This window comes from Cherax quadricarinatus, chromosome 80, assembly GCF_038502225.1.
Source record: "Cherax quadricarinatus isolate ZL_2023a chromosome 80, ASM3850222v1, whole genome shotgun sequence".
NCBI lineage: Eukaryota > Metazoa > Arthropoda > Malacostraca > Decapoda > Parastacidae > Cherax > Cherax quadricarinatus.
In genome coordinates, this window is record NC_091371.1 from 18119313 (window position 1) to 18142380 (window position 23068).

General features: G+C 35.9%; 1 protein-coding gene across 8 annotated transcripts in view; it reads right to left on the reverse strand.

The window, feature by feature from the left end:
* Window positions 1-1550: 1550 nt before the first annotated feature.
* alpha-Cat (catenin alpha) overlaps window positions 1551-23068 on the reverse strand; it is a 127752-nt gene continuing 106234 nt past the window's right edge. For 5 of the 8 annotated variants that reach the window (XM_070102200.1, XM_070102197.1, XM_070102201.1 and 2 more), the window contains 2 exons: window positions 17928-17945; window positions 9175-9423 (listed from right to left, as the gene is read on the reverse strand). In XM_070102200.1, the coding sequence (XP_069958301.1) occupies window positions 9190-9423; window positions 17928-17945 (252 nt within the window). In that variant the 3' untranslated portion in view covers window positions 9175-9189. Of the gene's footprint in view, window positions 5921-9174; window positions 9424-17927; window positions 17946-23068 lie in introns of those variants that run through there. The other 3 variants (XM_070102204.1, XM_070102203.1, XM_070102202.1) reach the window with 2 other exon arrangements.

Sequence of the window (23068 nt, forward strand, 5' to 3'; positions counted from 1 at the left end):
GGGAGTGCTTGACGTGTCGGTCTTTTCCGAGTAGAATGGGAAGGTAACGAAGGAGCATCATCAGGAGATTGACGTTGGCGTTTAGGAGTAGGACCGGAGTTGGTCCGGCGTGAAATGGGTGGGCGATTCGAAAATTGCCGTACCGTAGAGGGAGAAGCCGGAAGCATAGTCAAAGGAGAGTGGAGTTCAGACAAATCGAAGGAGTCGGTCGAAGCCCCGGTACCTGAAGCGGGTGAGGAAACAGCACCAGCAAGAGGTACAGGGGCATCAGGAGTGTCCGAAGAGTGGTCTAAACACAAGGCAGGGTCAGAATGGGGTGCGGTATCAAGAAGGGGCCCGGGGGTAGTGGGTTCATGGACTAGGGCTGCCATGGTTAGGTTACTCCTTTGCTGTTTGTTTTTAAGAAAAAAAAAGAAAGAAGAAAAGAAAATAAAAATAAAAAAAGAATAAAAAAAGGGGGGAGCGGGGAGGAATAGTTCCCAGGAGGAATGAAAGGGCCGGAAATCTCCCTCCGCACCGCTAGTAGCACAGATGCAGCATGGAACCCGTGCCATACCCTACCCTTCATGCCAGTAAACCAGTAATCCGGGATAGCAACCTCACATCTGCCAAGCTACCTCGGTGGACAAAAGAGAGGGCGGCCGGATATCCGCCACAAAGCATACCTCCTTTGGCCACCACCCCCGGAATCCGAAAGGTGGCTTCCAGAGATACACCCGTCGCCCGAAAGACACCCAAAGCCACTCCGGGATACCGGAGGGGGATCGGGACATCCCCAGGCAATCCAGATTCCACGGCAAACTACGCCACCGCCAAGAACCTCAACGGAATGGGATGGACCCCGGTGTCCTTTCCCCTACCTAGGAACTAGTGCGCCTGTGGGAGAAATCCCAAAGGCCAAAAAGAGGAAGGGCAAAAGGGAGAGGCGAGGAGGAGGAGGAGGAATGGAAAAAGGGGAGGATGGGATAGGGGAGGAGAGAATGGGGGGTAATTAGGTTCGGTCTGAGGAAGAAGACCGACAGGGCTAATTCCTCAGACCAAGAGCCTCTTCACCACGCCAAGGAGCCCCCCTTGAAGAGGTGATGCGCTACAATTGGGATGGATAGGCCAATTATGTCTGGTGGTGGTGCCACCAGCATGCAAGCATGCAGCACCAGCCTAGACTGGGAGTGAATCTGGGACCCAAGCCGCTGACTCAGCAGTTCCAGGACAAAGCACGTTGTCATCCACCAATGGAAAGAGACGACTGTGGCTGAAATGTATAATTAAAAAATGCAACTTTATGGAAGTCATGGATGTTGCCATCACCTGGTCATTGAGGGTCAACTTCGAACCTCTATATCTCGGAAACTACTGATAGGATTTTTTTGTTTTGTTTTAATTTATTACCTATAGAAAAATATCTTTAATTCTAAAAGAAATTTTTTTTTTTTTTTTTCAGAAATTCTTGGACCCTAGCTGTCACTCGGAGATTTGGCCTCTGAACCCTGAAAGGGTTAAACTAGCTAATACAATTTATTAGTGTTATGGGGATAATGAAACCAAGAAACTTGTCTTTTAGGATCTTTACATATATTTTGGCACCCAAAGTACGTGATATTTATGGATATAATATATTAAGTAAACCATAAAATTATGACTGCCAATTTAAAAAAAAAGAAAATATTTAAGAAAATTAATGAAATGATGAGAAAATTCAATAAAATACTGGATACATCGCCACATTCTAAAACCTATTGTAAAAGACAAGGCTTACATTAAGCCCTGGAAAACTATCTTATTACTTGTCAAATTTTATCTTGGCATAAACTATAGAACAGATAACAAATCATGAATGATATATGATGCTGTACTGTGTGAATATAACATTTATAACACTTCTCATATTTGTAATACATTTTATATGTCAACTGCTGATATTAAACAAAATAATATTTATTGATCATGACCAGCATGCCATATAATCTGCTTTGGTGCCTTTTATTATAGTGAATGATCCCATGAACATAACTTATCCTAATGATATACAAAAAAGCTGCCCATGCTAAATCTTTCTCAAGGAAATTGTCCCAATATACAGCAAGTTATGATATGCGAAGTTACTAATTATTATATTAAATCACTGAGTTTAGACTACAGTACTAAAAATATTCTTTATCAGAATATCACCAAAAAAAATTTACAGGTGACAAATTCTTCATGGATGCATAATGAAGTACCACAATAATATAAGAAAACTTAAATCTAAGCTATAAATGTAAGATGAAAATATTTTGGAATGATTAATGTGTGAGCTATCCCTATTTCAATTAACTGCTGGTTGTTTATACCACTTTAGTACCAGAATTATACCAATAATTTTCACCATACCCCACAGTGACAGGAAAATTCAGTTGTCACTCAAGGGATGTTTCTTGATGTTGGTGAGGCTTGATCTAAGGAATTTAACATGATTGTCCCATCCTTGGATCAAGCCTGATTGCCTCCTATTCTCACCATGTGCTGCATGATCCCTATGGGTTTAGCACTCAACCCCTTATGTAATAAATAGTATGGTTCAGTTAACTGGTAGCCAATAAAAGTATGGTGGTAGTCTACTTTCATTATCTGATAAGGAGTTATCAGACCAACTTGTAAAAGTTATTAAACCATTATGAAACTACATGTCTAAATTATACTGTTTATAAAATTAAACAGCCATATTTAATACTCATTTTTTCCTTTTCAATAATTTAGCCTTGTACTCTGATCAATATGCACATCTGTGTACAAGAAAATTGCCTGAAATAAAGTCTTTGTTATTTATATTGTGCATTACCATCCCTAAGCTGTGCATTAGTTTACCATGTTTTAATGCTACACGGTAACTTATTCCAATCAGGGTATTAGTGTATATGAAAAAATCAGTAGTTTCCTATTTCCTACTCCAGGAAAACAAAAAGTTGGCTAGTCTCAGTTCAACTGACCTCTGAATATGCCGAGTCAGTGGTCACATATTTACCCAAAACCAAGTTCAAACATGGTAATGTTGAGTGATAAATATTCACACAGTACACAAAATAATTGGTCCACTATTTGTAAACTTCACAAAATAAAATACTGAAGTAATAAAAACAAATGCAAGAAGTTTTTTTTATTTGCAGCAACAAAATAGTGAAACCTCCAGTATAACAGACTAATAGGGAGGTAGGGGGGGTTCCATTAAACACCTTTCATGGTCTCTTATGTAGATCTATGTTATTGATACAGGGTAGCTCATGTACATCAATAATTTAAGCACAGCACCCTCAAACATGCTGTGAGCTGTAAATTTTGGCCTAGACATAAAAGAATACATCTGTGTAATTGTGCGCACCGAATAAAAAAAAAAATCCTGCCCCATGTGGTGCATGATGGGAAAAGCAAACCTCTTGTTTGGTTTAAAATAGCTAATTTGAAGTTTTCTAGGTTTTTTGGTTTTATATGCTGTTTCTTAGTACTATTTGATAGAATGGAAGACATAATACGTACTGAAATAAAAGGTTTGGGGCAGTTTTAGAACCAAAATTAGCTTGAAATACGGCTCAAAGTGGCTGAAATGTATGATTTTTTATAATTTTCCTAAGGCAGGGTAAGGCTTCCCTACTTTCCCTGGTCTGTTTTATGGGTTTTTACCAGTTCTGCTTCAGTTACTGAGACACCCTAAACCACAACCAATCATTCCTGGTTATATTTTATCCAAGAAATTGTGGTTTGTACTCTATTTTTTTTTTCTTTTTTGTAATGATGGGTTCAAAATGGAGGGCAAGTGATATAGAAGCCTGGGAACATGATTAATGAACAGAGGATAGGTTGCTTTAGTTGCTGGAATGCATACAATATTTTGGATTGTTTTTTAAATCAGAATGTTAAATTTTATGTAAAATTGGCCAAATTACTGACTTGTGTGCACTAGCAAAATGGCTAAGAATTTGTTCAAATTGAGGAATGAAATTTCCTTCAAACTGCTAATGCATAGATTGTGCTCAGATGCAAACTTTCTAAGTAGATTTGTAAATTTCTTATCAAATAGTTTGAGTCTTTGTCTTCAGAAAAAGATACTATTTCAGATTTTTTTTTTTTTTTTTTTTAATCCTGACACTGGCAGCAATTTTAATTTTGGGGAGTTCTGACAGTGAAAGGGTTAAGCAAAAACCTATTGTGTCAAAATGCCCAATCCAACTGCTATGGTTCATTGTATGAAGAGACTACTAATAACAGACAAAATCTCGATGCAGCGGCCTTAGTTCGTTGCATCAAACATTTATCTGGCCAATTATTTTGTTACATCAGAAATCCATTACATATGGGACCATTATATTAAGGTTTTATTTTATGTTTTGAAAAGATAAAAGGACTTTTTTATACCACAAATCAAGGACCGAGTCATTCTAATACAGTGGTTCCCAACTGATGGTGAGCGTATCACATGAAAAACGTATATGATGATTTTTTTCAGATTTAGCAGCATTTCCAACTATAATTAATCTTTTTTTATATTAAAGAATATCGTACAATAAGCCTTAAATACTTCTCCATGTAAAGTAATATCATACACATTTTTTTTCCTCAGCTTTAGAGTACATTACTATCTTAAATTATTTTAAATGAAAGTTGGTGCACAAGTGGTGTTGAAGTGGGTTACAGTAGTGGAAAGACACTCAAATTATTTTTGAAACCACTGCTCTAATGCTTTAATGATAACTGGATGCACAAAACAGATACATTCAAATGACTCTTGGACAAAGAAGGAATTATTGAATATATTCATATCCATCATTCCTAATAGTCAAAACTCTTAAATGCTTGGGAATGAAGATCCTTCTGGATTAGCAATTTTTCTGGTCTAAATAATACTTCCCATACCTCATAAATAATTATTTACATATTCTTTACTATCTTAAAACTAGTACAGTATTAAAGTAACCCCTCTTTCTTACACTTGCCTCATCACCTACACAAGGCAAAGAGTGCTCTGACAATGTTATGGAGTGTATAACATTGCTTAAAAAAGGGGGGCAATGGAGGGGGAAGGACTGTACTTGAAGAATACTGTACAATAAACCCGTGAACTGAGTATAGCACTCGCATATGAATAGATTGTAAACATGGTAAGTATGGATGCATGCTACCTGCAACTTCATCTTCCGGCATATTGAGTTTTCCATGTAGATAATTTGGTGGAACAGCTCGTCACAATTTTTTCCATTAACTTAAGAGACTATCAATGCAGAAAATGTTAGTGCAAAGAGTTCTGATTGTCACCAGTTGACAACGAAATAACTGCTTCATATGAAGGATACATTCACTATGCATACAATAGTTATTTCCATGTACTAGAAATGAACTTAGAGATTTTAAATTACTACTTTGTTTTTTGTGACACACAGCTTTGGAGAGTATTTTATTTTGCTTTTAATGTCTTAAGGCATTAGCTACTTATATATGACATCATTATTGCTGTACTTACTGGCTGCCTTAATACAAAAATATGCTCATGCATATCGACCAAATTATGTACCTGGTACAAATTATACAAATAAAAGAAAATATAAAAAAGTTCCTAGTTTTACATTAGCCTCCCTCTGCAGGGCTTTATAAATTATAGGTTAATTAGCTGTAAAGAACTGGTGGAAAATATTCTCAATACAATCTGTGCATGATGCCTTTGCACCTATTTATATGTTATTTTCAAGTTACAAATTTAATAGACCTATATTTAAAGCAGATGAATGCTCTAAATTGCATCTGCTGGACTCTGAAATTCGGCAAGAGCTTTGAGAGCCGAGACAGGCTTCTTTTGACTGCCCTTACGAACTTTGGCTCTCACTTCCTCCGCTTTCTCACGTCGCACCAATGGCTTCTTCTCTGGAGCTTTCATCTTCCAAACAACAATAGGGGACTGCAAAAAATTTGACAATAATCAATATGTTCTCATAAGGCATAAATTATTTTCTTTCTTAAATTAGTGGAAAATGATTACTGAATATACAAGTCATGATAAAAACTACAAATCACCTTTAGCTATTTACCAAAAACGAAAGTATTGTTCTTCCTTAAGACTACAAATAATTCATTAGTATTTCAACTGCAGACCAAATTCATTATCAAACTTTTTATAAAGTGTAGGATTTAACAATTAATTTTACAGCTATAAAATCATACTTAAGAAATTAATACCAGTCCCCACATAAAAACATCAAGAATATATTTAAAAATACATGAAAAACTTTAAAGCTGGTTATGAGTAATTAAAACAATAAATTCATATAGTAAACTCAATTACTGATTAAAATTGTGTTAACGGCAATCATTCAAAAACTCTACTAGAAGGGTAATAACTGTGCATAAAATTAGCATTTCTAATCTCACTTTTACCTGAGTTATAAATATTGGTAAATGGGTTATTAACACATTATACATTCACACTGCAGGTAATTAAACCTAAAACACTTAAAACAGTCTGATAGTTGTAAGTGCCCAATTAAAAGCTCAACCAAAAACAAATCTTAATAAAATGAACAAAATGAGTTACTGGTAATTAATTTCTAACGACTTACTCCTTAAAATCTTAAAATTAAATGGCATTCTGAAATGAACTAAATTTAACATAAATCTATTAGCATTTATTTTTCTCTATCTCCCTTCCCTAAATCTTATCCTAGTACAAATCAACTAATTCCTGTGCAAATTAATTAAGATATACCCTTAAAAACAAATCAGTACAATATTATACTTATGGCCACATCAATTAAAAAAAAATTATGGTGGCAACAGCTTTCCCACAAGTTTGGCTATTCCAAACATTAGTTAAATTAGATTTTGAACACAATAGCCTTTATATTTTGGCCCCTACCTAGAAGCACCTTTTACGCATATGCACTCCCATACTGTGCAGTATTTTTAATTTTGTCATAACCTGAGTGTAAATCTACGAAGCTGTGAATCTGGTACTCCTCTAAACCACTAGTTGGCAAGTCTTGCACAATAAACCCATGTGGGTCCCTGGATAAATTGGATACCTAAACCCTTATGATTTCAAACAGATTGTCCTATTATATTTCATGGCATTTATGGGCATTTTCTGCTATACATAATACAGCATGCATCATCTTCTAAACTGATAAATCGAAGTGTTAGAAGAGGGAAAGATAGCAAACACAAGTGCAAAGAGGCAAGGTTAGGTTTAAGAAACATTAACCTCACTGCAAGACACACAAGAGGCTCATTATTAATTTACATAGACTGTACTGCACTATGACTATGATATACAGTATCAAACTGCACAACTAATATTCTAACAAGTTACACCAAGCAGTGCTATATGCCACTGGTTAAAACTAAGTAGAGCCAAATATTTTTACAATTAGGAATGGGATTTTGCAAAACTACATAAAAAACACATGTACTTAATGATTCTCTTGACACAATGTTCATATATTATTAAAACTATTACTGTATTTATGGAACTATTTACAGTATCAAGTATTATTTAGTAACTGTCTTTTATAAAGATTTACACTAACATCAATGATAAATTATGGAAATCATTCTTTTCTTTGAGAGGACAACCAGATAAATACAAACAAACTGTTGTTGCTGATCATCCACCCACACTCAAGGATTTTCAATGTCATGTTTCATGGAAATAAAACTAGTATAGAGGTCATAAGAAACCAAAGTGAAGGTGCATAACTTAGGAACATGAGGAACACAAAGAAGTAGGGCAAAACTAAAAGATAAGGAAGCAATGGATAAACAGCAAAAGACAAATTTTTAATTGTATTGGTATTGATGAGATTTTTATAATTATGTGGGTAAGTGCATGCACAGATATTAAGTGAAGAATAAGAACTAATTGTGAACCAAAAAAAATGTTGAGGATGCTTGAAAACCCTATCAGCTGGACCAGCAACAAGACAAATTCTAGGGTCAAACTTTGGTACTAGGAAAGCAACCAATAAGAAACTTCACAGTACATATGAAAAATTATAATTAATATTACATGTATGATTACTCATGAAATCAATTATCTATGGCAATTACATTCCTTCAGTCCATGGACATGTTTTTGAACTTTTAATTTCGTTATTATGACTGAGTTACTATACTGCACCATTATTACTTTTATTATTTAACCATTTCCTATTTTTTAAGTCACTTAACTCAAATTAGTATTTATCGAGCAATTATGCTCATATTTAGAGAAAAAATAAGACTATTTGCTAACTTCACACATGGATAAGTATACAATCCAAAATGTCTTGCTATATAAAAGAGAAAAACAAATATCATTAATATAATGTAAATTCTGTACTGCATGCAGTATGAACAATGGTATCACCATACCATTTCTCACTGAATAGATATTAAAAATTTAAGATTTTTGTGGATGCTTTTGTGTTATTACTAAACTTCTAGAAAACTCCAGGATTATAATAAGCAAAGAGGTTTCCACTATGTTTGAAAATATTTTCCATTATACCATATTCTTCATACAAAAAGAAAACTAACTAAAACAAAACTGTTTTGTTAAGTGGTAATGTTTAAAAGAAATATAACCTTTGTTTAACTTCTTATTAAATCTTTCTAAGTGATTTAAGCAAATAAAATATTTTGATCTTTTATGAATAAATACTACTCTCACAAAGCCTGCAAAATTAAAGAAATTTATAATGTTCAAGGAATCACTCACACTGAAAATTGGCATACATATAGCAATAATTTTATTCACACAATATGAAAAACATTACCTTATGAGACAAAACTAAAGTTACTGAATGGTAATGGAAAATTTAAGGAAGAAATTACAAAAATACTGAAAGCCATAGTTGTACAGTATATAGAGTGACTAGAGACTGTTATATAAACACAAAAATAGACCAAGAAAAGTGATGAACAATAAGATGGATAAACAAACATACGTAACAGTACGAAACTACAGTCATCAAATCTGCAGGCATTTTACAAAGAAGTCTTAGCACATAATGCAAGTATTCTATTTCTTTTGTTAGTGAATAAATAGTACTTCTGAATATCAATCATGTGAAAACTACTATTACCAGTGTTACTGCATTAAACTAGTAGTATACATGGAGTCATAATATTTATATTATATAACAAAAACGTCACTCCAAACCAGTTTGTCACAATAACTACTCGTGCTATCATCTATACCAATCTGACTCCGTAGAGCACTGATATGTCATTGTTGACAGGACAGTAGAAGACATGGTCGTTGGAAGCTTTAGTGGTGGTACAAGATTCAGGAGGACTTTCAGATCTCAAACATGACACCTGAGGAGCACTTGTGTTTACCTCCTGTTCCCTAAATTTAACTGCTTTTGGGGAAACAGGATGGGCCTTCATCCCTCGTTTCTGTAACCCTCCACCTGCACTCACTTCCTGTTCCGACAGACAGTCATCTTTATCTGATCTACAACTAGCCATTTCATAAATTATGGTTTTAACTATCATCCCTATAATCAGTATTTAATAATTCAATCCTTAATCTAAAATTTTTATAACATAAAATCGAACAAAACACTGTACTATAACAAGTTGAATAACAAACCTTTAAATCAATTTCATTCATAATTCTGTACATATACTTTGCATTACAGTATTTTGACTCTTATGAAAATATTATGCAATTTTAAAATAAGCTTATTTAACAATTCAAAGTATACAAATAAAATTTGCTCACCAGAATTCATATAGAAACTACTGTACTACTTGACAAAAAAAGCCCTCTTCAGTACAGAACAAAAAAAGATCTAGCTAAAAAAAATTAACTTAAGACAATCCCAAATAAAATTTTTACAGCAAATCTGAGTATGCAATAACGTTAAGCACACAAATATATCATTCCTAAATCAAACAAAGGGATCAATACATCCATTTAGCTATACAAAAGCCAGTGACATAAAAAGGTCAATAAAGCAATATAAGCACATAATCATCATGCACAAAATAACAATTAATACACATATAAAAATTTTATACTGTCATCAATACTGCCTGGTCATTCAAGCTTTAAATAAAATTTTTCAAAAGTAACCCTTCTCATTAAGATATGTATTAAATTAATTTAAAGCAATTTAAACACAACTTTAAGTGTGAAAACAAATGTTAAGTATATTTTCAAAATACAGTATTATTATTGGCTGTAGACTGACTGGATTCAGTAGTCAATGGAAGAATTTTAGTAGGAAAAGTAAGGGGAAGATGCAGCTTTTTTTTTTTTTTTTTTTTTTTTATCAGCCATCTCTGACCAAGGTAGGGTGACTCATAAAGAGAAGACAGCTGTCTTGCCAAAAGTGCATAGGCCTCACAATTAAGATAATCTCTGAGCAGCCTCTTTCAGACTGCAAGCACTGTACTTCCTACCTCTAGGATTTGAGTACAGTGAACTGGTCTTCCTGAATCCCTTCAAAAATGTTACCTCGTTCACACCCCAACTCTAAATGAAACCACACGTCTTCACCTACTCCAATCCATGTTCACAAGTTTGCTGGAAGCTCAAGCCTTTACCACCTGGAAATTCATTTACTCCAACCTCTTCTGGGACAATCCCTACATCTTTCCTCAACTCTGGAAATTTATAAACCTTTGTCATAATATTTTGCTCCATCACTTCTAAACAGGCAAGCCTCCTCAACAACCCCTCCTCCATTCTTTGGATTATACTGTTTGTATTATTATTACATTCATAAAGGAGTGCTAAACCCATAGAGGTCATACAGCACCTGGGAGAATGGAAGGCATTCGGGCTCAATTATGAAAAAGCTGGAGCACATGTCCAATTCCTTAGATCAAGAGACACATCACCAGAATCAAGAAACCTCCCTTGAGGGGTATACTCTTTGTAACCCCAGACCATTTTAGAAATTTTGCATGCCTAATTCTCTGTACAACATTCACACCATGTATTGCTCTCAAATACATACATCTCTATTGCCTCCAGCTTGCTTGCTGCAATGTTTAAATTATGTCTCACACCTATATAAGAGTGGTGATAACCCTATACTTAGGTACACACTCCCGTTTTTGTGCCTCCACAGATAAACTTCCCATAGATGCCTTAAGACAATGCCTACCTTTCTCCCCTAATCTATACTATGGTTCATTTTATATTTCAAAGACCCATTTGCTGACATGTCCACTCTCAAATTTCTAAATATATTTACCTCCTCCATACTCTCTCCCTTCAATATGATATTCAATATTTCATTGCCTAAACATTTTATGACATTATTTTGCTGTTTTCCATGTTCACTTTATTTTTTTTTTCCACATTCCCACATCAATAATAAGCAGCTGTGGTAATTCTCACTCTGTATGAGACTCATTTTCTTTAAATCCCACACCCCTCCCTCCTCACCACTGACTTTCACAACCCCCATCTATAAATATATTGAACAACCATAGTGACATCATTCATCTCTGTCTAAAACTGTCCCCTTCTTTCCTACATACAGTGGACCCTTGGTTATTGGCCAAAATCCGTTCCAGAAGGTTGGCCTAAATCCAAAATGGCCAAAAACCGAAGTAAATATTTCCCATAAGAAATAATGTAAATCCAATTAATCCATTCCAGACACCCAAAAATATTAACAAAAAATACATTTTTTAAAGAATACCTATAGTTTTACATACAGAAAACAATGAGAAAGAAATATAAAGCTGTAATTTTAATAATAAATGAACATTGCATACCTTTATTGAAGACACTTGTTGGCATATGGAAGAAGGCGAGGAGAGCTTATTGTTTGAAAGGGGAAAATCCCCTCCACAAGGACTTCAGGTATCAAGTCCCTCTCTGGGGTTACTTTCCTTCTTTGTTTTTTACTGGCACTAGGACCAGCTTGAGTCACTGTACCCTTGTTGCACAAAAAATCTGTCTGGAGAGGCCTGTTTCTGGCATCTATGTAAAATTTGCCTAAAATTGGACAAGACATTGTCATTGAACATGTTGCAGACACAGCTTGCAACAGTTTTGTCAGGGTGATAACTCTGCACAAAACTCTGCACCTCACTCCACTTTACACAAATGTCCTTAATCACTGAAGAAGGCACATTTTCCCCGCTCTCTTCCTTCTCTGCAGCAATATCCTCAGCTGTGGTCTGTTGCTGTTCCTGTTGAAGGTGCTGCAGCTCTTCAGTGGTTAGCTCTTTCCTGTGGCCCTTCACCAACTCTTCCACATCCTAGCCACTCACATCCAACCCCATGGACTTCCCCAAAGACACAAAAAAGTCCATAATAGGCATAATCTTGTCAGGGTCAGCCTCAAACCCTTCAAAATCCTTGTCGAGAACACATTCTGGCCACAATTTTCTCCAAGCAGAGTTCAAAGTCCTGGAAGTCACTCCCTGCCAAGCCTTATCTATACTGCAATGGAGGATATTGAAGTGATTCTTCCAAAACTCTCTTAGGGTCAATTCAGTGTCCGAGATCACTTCAAAGTGCCTTTGAAACATTGGTGTACAGTTTTTTGAAGTTTGAAATGACCTGCTGGTCCATGGGCTGGACGAGAGGAGTGGTATTAGGGAGCAAGATCTTCACTGTGATGAACTTACACTCCTCAAACAATAGGTCTTCCAAGTCTGGAGGATGAGCAGAGCATTGTCCATTACCAGGAGGCACTTAAGTGGCAATTTATTTTCCAGGAGGCATTTCTTCACAGTCGGGCCAAACACTTCATTGACCCACTCAATGAAAATTAGCCTAGTGGCCCATGCCTTATTGTTAGCCCTCCACATCACACACAATTTACTATTTATGACATTGTTTTTCTTGAACACTCGGGGATTTTCAGTGATACACGTAGTATATGTAGTACTGTATATGTGCAGTAAGCTCGTATTTGTTTTTTAAAGCATTTATCAAAGTGAAATCTTATCAAAGGCTCTCTTTCCAGTGTCATTTGCCAAGTCTGTGAAAAAGAAGCAGCAGCAGCAGCAGGAGGAAGGCAAGGAAGGGGAGGGAAGGACATTAGTAAGTGGTGGTGCTGGAAAGGGAAGAGAGGAAGCTGGAAGGAAAGAAGGTATTGAGACAACTTATGACTGTTCCAAAGCATCAATGAACAGTGTCGAGACAATTTTAATTCATAAAAAAAAATGATAAACAAATCGTGCAATAAATAGGTGTTGAAACTTATACATTATAATTATTTTAGTGCCTTATTTCTGACTTAATGCTGCACTAACACACAAAGTGTAGTTCATTTTTGTTTCACAGCATGTGTCCTTGTGTTTAGACAATGGCTGTTTTTGTTTGTGCCATAATTAGCTGATCCATTTATTTCATGTCCAGTTCATTATTATTATCATAATCAAAACAAGTGCTAAACCTATGAGGGTCATCATGTCCAGTTCAGGGAGAAGGGTGGCTTGTGGTGTCAGGGGGTGGTAGTGGTGGAGTCAGGGATGGCAGAGGTGGTAGTGGTGTACTGTTAGTGGTGGTGTGAGGAGGGTGGGGGCTGACTGGAGAAAGGAGGTGCCTTCCCAACAATAGCCAGCTTATCACAGCTGTCACAACCTTTCAACTGAATAAAAGTCAGCCTTGGGCTTTCACAACCCTTTACCTCCTCGTTAATAACAAAATTATATGTAATGATTCTCTCCATATTGTGATATTTTTTCATATTTTTTTGTTATATGCTCATAAAACATACCATTTCATAAAAATCTTTGAAAGGGTTCTAAGAAGCAAGATTGGGACCAGTCTAGATACCCATCAGTTACACAACCCAGGGCAAGATTGGTTTAGAGCAGGTCACTCCTGCCTGTCCCAACTACTGGATCACTATGACAAGGTCCTGGATGCTCTAGAACATAAACAAAATGCAGATGCAATATACACAGACTTTACAAAAGCCTTTGACGAATGTGACCATGATGTAATAACACACAAAATGTGTGATTCAGGAATAACAGGAAAAGTTGGTAGATGGAACTATAATTTCCTAAAATAGAACACAAAGAGTAGTAGTAAACGGAGTAAAGTCTGAGGCGGCTCCGTGAAAAGCTCTGTTCCATAAGGCACAATACTCGCTCCCATCCTGTTCCTCGGCCTCATATCTGACACAGACAGGGATGTAAGCCACAGCACCGTGTCTTCCTTTGCAGGTGACACCCAAATTTGCATGACAGTGTCCTCCATTGAAGACACTGCAAGACTCCAGGTGGACATCAACCAAATTTTTAAATGGGCCACAGAAAACAATATGAAGTTCATTGATGAGAAATTTCAATTATGTATTCCGATATGGAAAACGTGAAGAAATTAAAACTATATCAGAGTATAAAACAAATTCCAACCATACAATCGAACAAAAACTAATGTAAAAGACCTGTCAGAGGATCTCGCCATCAAAGACCACAACATAGTATCAATTGCATCTACTAGAAAAATGACAGGATGGATAATGTGAACCTTCAAAACTAGGGATGCCAAGCCCATGATGACACTCTTCAAGTCTCTTGTTCTAACAGCACCTTTCAAGGCAGGTGAAACTGCTGACCTAGAAAATGTACGTATAAAACACCTCAATTATTGGGAAAGCTTGAAGTTCCTCAACCTGTACTCCCTAGAATGCAGGCAGGAGAGATACATGATTATATACACTTGGAAAATCCTAGAGGGATTAATACCAAACTTTCACACGAAAATCGCTCCCTATGAAAGCATAAGACTTGGCAGACGATGCAACATCCCTCAGTGAAAAGCAGGGGCGCCACTAGCACGATAAAAGACAACACAATAAGTGTGAGAGGCCCTAGATTGTTCAACTGCCTCCCAGCATACATAGACCCCTGGCTGTCTTCAAGAAGGCGCTGGACAGGCACCTAAATTCAGTACCTGACCAGCCGGGCTGTGGTTTGTACGTTGGGTTGCGTGCGACCAACAGTAACAGCATGGTTGATCAGACCCTGATCCACCATGAGGCCTGGTCACAGACCGGGCCGCAGGGGGATTGATCCCAAAAACCCTCTCCAGGTATATAATACCACTATGGCTTTACTAAACAGGTCCATTTTTTAAATAGGGTATATTATTGCCCTGGTCCCCACTTCAAATTGTATATGGAAAATTAGAGTTGCTTAATGTAAAACACTCACATTATGTACAGGAATTTACCACCCTGGTCCACATCACGAGTTATAATATGAGATCTTGTGGGAAAATTATAATTCGCTTAGCATAATTTTCACAAAATGGGCCATTCCTACGGTCTCTATCTCAGCCGTTAAGCAAGCGATGATTGTACCCTTTTTATTAATTTTTCAAGGACATCGGCTATTTTCCCCTACGGCAGAATAAACAATGGAAAACACATTCACTTTCATTCATTCCATAGCTCTTTCCAGAAGAGTATGGCTATCACAATTATAATGTTGCACCAAAATACAACATCCCTTCTTATTCTTCTGAGTAGAGACACTGTACTTTCCACCTCCAGATTTCAAGTACAGCTAACCTGTTTCTTTGAATTCCTTCACAGATGTTACCTGGCTCATACTCCAACAGTACATCAACCCCCTCCACACTAAAAGAAACACTTGTTTTCACTCTGAATTAACATGACCAAACATGCCTGTTGGATGGTCAAGTCAGCCCCTAATTCTTGAAATAACTCTTATACTTGCTTGTGTTTTACAAACGTTCAGCCCTTGTTACTTCCATGACAAAAAACAACAACAGGAGTTTAAGTATTTCTACTGAATCTTTAAGTCTTTAACATGAATATAGTAGGAACTTTTTTGCATATAAAATATAATTCTACAGTAGACCGTTATCTAGCACGATTTTATTTGGCACAATTTAAGTACAGCACGATTGAAGGATTGCGGCACAATTTTATGTAACAGGTCGTATGATGAATTTAACACGGTTCCTTTTTCCTCAAGCTGCCGTCTTGTTGTGGTTCAGCTGGGGAGACCTCCCGCCGTCCCCAGCCACCCCCCCTACACCACCCAAGCATTCGTACTTCATACGTGTCCAGTCCAACTTCTCTGCTACAAGCGAGTGATTGTGAATTGTGTTTTGATCTTTTAACTGCTATATCTTGTATCTACCAAGCAATCATGACACCCAGTAGGCATACCAGTGTTGCTCAAAGTGGTAAGCATACCAGTGTTGCTCAAAGTGGTAAGCATACCAGTGTTGCTCAAAGTGGTAAGCATACCAGTGTTGCTCAAAGTGGTAAGCATACCAGTGTTGCTCAAAGTGGCAAGAAAAGGTGTTAACATTTAAGTCTTAGAATTAATGAAGGCAACAAAGATATTAGACAAGACATCCTGTGGCCATAATGAAGTATTACTTTGTACACAAAAAAAGGTAAACATAAGTTTGTGTGACTGACTTACTGAGTGACTTCACTGACTTACTGAATGATTTGACTGACTTACTGAATGACTTGACTGACTTACTGAATGAATTGACTTACTGAAAGACTTGACTGAATTACTGAACGACTTGACTGACTTATTGAACGAGTTGACTGACTTACTGAACGAGTTGACTGACTTGCTGAACGACTTGATTGACTTACTGAATAACTTGACTGACTTACTGAATGACTTGATTGACTGAATGACAAAGTTAGACACTCCAATACAACCATCAACTTCAGTACCAGAACCTCTACCACCCACCTCAGACCAGTAGGGCCACAGCATAACTCTTCACAATCACTCACAAACACCAGCAACCACAATTTAAGGTAAGAAATACTATTATTTCTGTTACATTTGTAGTCTTAAGCAGTAAAACCAACATAAATCATCACAACAATGAACTACAATTACATATTCACTTTTATTTTTGTAAGATGTGGAGGCCTAAAAAAAAAAGTAGTTTGGCTTTTTTGGGGCTGTCAGGAACGCAACCCTATTTTTCCCATATGTTCTTCAGTTCATGTGACACAGTTTTATTTACCTAACACAGTGTTTTCAAGAACGTAACTACCGTGTTAAATAACGGTCTACTGTATATCCCAACACATTTATCATGAATATCAACTTATTAATTTTTTAACTATTAAAAAAATCCCAATACAATTAAATAAAGATCTTAAAATTCTCTGGAATAGAATATATATGCTTCCAAAGCTTTGATTCATGTTCTTTCTTCCAATAATAAATCTTTACAGCAAACAATTATTTTCAGTATCCTTTTCTTTTTCACTTAAGAGTTCTTAAATTTTGCATATCAGTAACCAAAAGAAACACACTAGTTTTTAATGCAGGAAATAGTGATTAGAAGTTTTCGTCCCATATCTAAGCTTCAAATGGATAATAAAAATAAACTTTCCAGATAATATGGAGACAACTCCTAAAGGAAAAGATTATTTTATTAATACAGATGAATTTTTTGAAGATTATATGGAGGAATTAGTGCCTTTCAAGTGACACAAAAATTCATATTTTTACAGATGATCAGATTATTGTACAATAGTTGAAAACACACACAAACATGTAAAACTGCCATTTAGAAACAACATCAACTCATGCAAAGCTCGCCACATGAAAGACCTATTACATGCCTGCATTTCCATACCACATGGTGAATTTTTGCTGGTAGGCAGACAAATATGAAAAGTTTTGGTTAAAACAGTTCACAGCATATACCCAAGTGAACATATATATTTCCTAACCTGTATACTTCAGACTGAACTAGGCACAACTATCTCTGCAATGTAGCTTAAATTACACCTAAATTTAGCCAAATTTTAATCAGTACAAACACTGGCTGTGCTTATTCATAAAACATGCAGAAGCAAAATCAATAATTCACTATCTTAATCTTCAAAGAGTATGCTGTGAAAAGATAGCAAATATTGTGTAAGTGCTTCTGGCATTTTCAAAAGATACAGAACAAACAACTAAAAACATATTTCACTTACGGCTGATCTTGCCCCAGGCTGGTATAATAAGCATGAAAAATAAAAGTGTTAAAGAAGAAATGCAAAGCAATGCCTACTGTAAGAGCAGTACAATTTAAGTAAAACTGTCCTCTATTGAATGTAACTGAAGTTGCTAAATATTAGAGGTTATAGCAATTTGGTGTAAAAGCAAAGCTTGTTAATAAGACTGAAGGTCATATAGTACTAAAGCCTATCTAGTTACAACCTATTTTTTACAAATTGCTTCAAAAGCTATTCAAATGCTAAATGTACAGAATTGGTGGTAATACTGTACCTAGTTATTCTAACTCTTACAGCATATATAAAATAAAGCTCTCTGTCATGAATGAGGGAATAAAGTTAAAATACACATAAAAATCTAGAAATGTGCATTTTAAGAAAAAATTTCACCACATAATCATTTTTTTTAAATTTAAAGGTAAGATGGGTCAGACATCCTCCCCTTTCCACGTGTCCTGCCTCAACTTTTGACTGACTGATGTGATTGAGTCCCGTTATATCTATTTTTGAACTCCTATATGGAGTTGTTCACTTCTGTTGTCTCAGTGCTTACCTCATTCCACTCATTTACAACTCTCATTTTGATGAAATACGTACTTAGTATTAACCGTGATTCCTTTAAGTGCATAATTTCCCATCACGTTCCTCTGTTCTTGTTGCATCACTGATAAAGAGCAAATTTTTGTCTACCCAGTCTATGCCTTGTAATATTTTACTTCTATGATCATATCCATTGTTTTTCATTCCTCCACTGGCATTAATTAAATGTTGCATTAGCATTCTTTCTTTGTAGCTTATTTCTCTCAGCTAAGACACCAGTCTTGATGCTCTCCTCCATGCATTCTTAGAAGTTTTATTTTGTTTTACTAGAGGGTTCCACACTGGTGCTGCATACCCAAGAATGGGTTGCATATACAAAGTAAAATGTTTTGAACAAGTCTTTGTCTAGGGTCCTGAATGCCACTTCTATTTTTGCAAGATTAGCCTGAACTGCTGATGTTATTGTCTGTGTGCACTTCAAGGGGGGGCAGAACTGGGGTAATGATTATTTCAAGGTCTTTTTTCTTAAACTGCTTCTGTGAGCTTTTTTCCGATGATACTCTGCCTTCGGTCTCCTATACTGTTCTATCAAGTTCATGACTTTGCTCTTTCTCTAGTTAAATTCCAGCAGTCATTTATCTATTTATTCCTTAAATCTATTAGTCTCTTGTTTGTATTCACCTCATACTTTTAAACTGCTCAACAAGTTAAATTTTTTTCAATAATCTACATACAGTGGACCCCTGGTTAACGATATTTTTTCACTCCAGAAGTATGTTCAGGTGCCAGTAATGACCGAATTTGTTCCCATAAGGAATATTGTGAAGTAGATTAGTCCATTTCAGACCCCCAAACATACACGTGCAAACGCACTTACATAAATACACTTACATAATTGGTCGCATTCGGAGGTGATCGTTATGCGGGGGTCCACTGTATTACACTCTTTAGGGACACTGGTTTATTACTATATTAATGGGGGGACATGCTAAACCTGTAGGGATTATAGTTTCTGGAGTAACAAGGCAATCAGGTTTGATCCTAGGACTGAGATGGAAGTAGGAATTTCTTGGATCAAAAGCCCCTCACCAATGTAGAGGAACCTCCCTTGATGGGTACACTGATCTGTAGTTCACGGCTTCTTGCATGTCACCTTTTTTGAATGCTGATTATCACATTTGCTATCATCCAATGTAAATAATTTGCATATTGCAGTGCATAGTTTTAATAGTGGTGATATGCCATCTGATCCTTAGGCTTTTGATAGTTCTACAGTATTTGGTTTATCCTCTCCTCTAGTTCATGTACTAGTCCTCACTTATTTGTAAACACACTAAGCAATCTTCTGTTGAGCTCAGTACATGCCTTTCTGTCATTTCATATGAGTATCCTGACTTGTTCTCTGTGCTACCACTGGATCTTTTACTGCATTTTCCTTCCAATGCATCTCTAAAGAATCTTTAGCTTTCTTTGCCTTGGCTGTTATGTCCATTGCAAAAATAATATCCAGTTTCCCTCCTCTACTTAAAGATGACGATGGTGATGATAATATAATCAATTAAGGTGCTAAACCCAAAAGCGTTATGTTTTAGTATTCCTGGATTTTTTTGTATTCATCATGCATAATTTTTCCAACCTATTACAACAGTATGGCTCTTTTCAGATCATAATTCTGTACTTCTTAAGGCTGCTGATTATATGTATAAGCAAAATACCTATACAAAAGTGCAATAGGAGCATTAAATCCAAATATTTGTGACCTATGGGTACAATCCTAGTCTTCTAGTACTCTGGTGAAAATCTAGTACATTGCATTATTAAGAAAGAGAAAAGTACTGCACTACAGTATATGAATTAGATAAAGGAGCAAGCTATTTTACATTTTATGCTTGGGTATAGTACTGAAAAATAAACTCTATAATATTTGAAATGAGGAAGACAAAATTCTCATGTTATTCTGAAAATGTGTTAAAAAAAATTTTAGCTATGTGTGACACTTGAAAGTGTTACTCTTTCTGTGTAAATCTTGTTTTAAAAGGTAAGGTCTTCCTAAAATGAACTGAACATCAAAAAACTTTGCAAATATTCCAGTGTTTGGTGGGGCAGGATTATGAAACCCCATAATTAATGGAAAGTTAAAAACGTGGAGAAAGGGGAGGATTTGCAGAGCATAGAGCTGCTGAAAGTTATTTGATTTAATTTGCTCATTTGGAGGAACAATATTTAGCTAAAGTAAACCAATAATACAGATAAAAAAATTCTAACATTATCATCTAGGATAAGAAACATGAAGCTGCAGTGAAAGAATCAGATTTAACTGTGTTGAACCATGCATATGTAGCTGGCAAGCAAGTGCAACTACTTGTGACTGGAAAAATGTACCTATTTGTTCCCTCAAGGGTATAAAAATAATTTCAGTTAATATTGCTGAGTACAGTATACTTAAAATTAAAAGGTATAATTTACACAAGACATTAGAGTCACTATTTCTGCATTGCACATTCATGAAATTTTGATATTACTGTACTATATTGAACAATGGATAATATATGCTCTGATGCTGTTACTGTTACTGATTTTAAAAAGCTCTGTGAAAGTTTAAATGTGTCTGATTTGTTTGAATTAATGAATCATATTGTGTATAAACTTAATGTAAAAACAGAAAGGTCATTGAATTATGTTTGCACATTTCTCATAAGACAGCTATTGAATAAGTGGTGAAAATGTCTCCTTCTCTGGACCGCCTGCTTTTGTGATTAGATTTTGCCACAAAAGTGGATGTGCACTCCATATCCATCCTGTGGACGGTAGCGCAAGGGCATATGGATACAGACAAGGCCTATGAACCAAGTCTCAAAAGGGTTAACAGGGGTACATCTGGATTTATGTCTACAAGCAAAACTTAGGAAATTTGCTTAAGATATCTGGTATCTTATTTTCATTAATAAGATATCCTGACATGTCATATAGGTTATTATACATACCATCTATCTCCATATTCCTCAATAAGTGGACAATGATAGTGACCACAGTGACCATAGGGCTGGTCACATACTTTGCATTTGGTTTGATCATCTCTGTCTTTCCCAAACTGCCAGAAGTGCTTGTAACTAAGCCTAAGCCTAGCCACTGCAACATCAGTCATTCTGTTCAGACTGAAAGTTGCTCCATAAATGTACTTATCTATGTTCATGTTATCATAGTAGTTATAGATCTACTCAGGCTTCTATGTGCATTCTTATAATGCTTTTGTGAGAAATGGCCTATGTGAAAAAAAAAAAAACAGCAACAACTGTACCCAGGGTTCTCCCAGTAACTTCTATTTCCAAACAAATAGGTACAAATCTGTCAATTTCTTGCATATCTGGCTAAAGAATTTCATTTCTTGGGTTGTATGCATAATGAAATCAGCATCTCACTGCATTTGAATCAAACTTTTTTCAATAATTCATAAATGATATACCAGTCTGGCTGAATAATAATTTTTTCTGTTTCACTTTCACTAAGTAATAGGACAGCAACATATAATGAGCATTTGTTCCCAAGGGCTTTCTATTTAATTTCATATATACATCTGCCTCATTAAAGGAGAATACGAGGTCCCACTACACCAGTTCATCACTTTCTCACTGTTATGGGTTTCTTGATATGTTCACTTGAGCAATTTTGAACTGATAAGTGAAGGAACTTGGTCTTCTGTCTCGAGGTCAATCCATTTTTCCAAGGCTGAGATCACCTGCGATCTTTAATTTGGCTCCAGCAACAGTGTCTCATCAGCATTTTTTTTTTTTTTTTGAGGTTTAGTGGTGCTCCAATATTTCTACTGCATTTATGTTTTAAGTCTCTATGAAAGCCACAATTACCATGTATTTTCTGTAGAACTGAGAAATCTTATATTGCAGATCATTGTTCATCAGACATTCTCCAACCTAGTACAGTGGACCCCCGGTTAACGATATTTTTTCACTCCAGAAGTATGTTCAGGTGCCAGTACTGACCGAATTTGTTCCCATAAGGAATATTGTGAAGTAGATTAGTCCATTTCAGACCCCCAAACATACACGTACAAACGCACTTACATAAATACACTTACATAATTGGTCGCATTCGGAGGTGATTGTTATGCGGGGGTCCACTGTATATAGCAATTTGTTTACACATGCAAATAATACAGCCTCTCCTCACTTAGCAACGTACTCGTTTATCGACACCTCAGACTTACAGACTTACTTACGTCTGACCAGCATGCATACCTAAATAATGTATATTAGAGCTGATTTTGTCTATACTGTTTATTACAATATACAGTAACTACTGTATAAACATTTAAAAATATACCAAAAATGTTATAAAGGTGCAAAGGTGACATTAAAACAATATCAAAGATGGTTGACACAAACCTCCTACCATTATAGTATGCTCCTCACTTAGTGACAAATTCGTTTACCGATGTGATCTTAGGCACAGAACTCCATCATTAAGTGAGGACAGGCTGTACTACTTAAACATATTATCACCATGTCAGATCTGATTTGGTGCTTCCTAAATGTCATTTATTTTTTATCCTTCATTGGCATAAT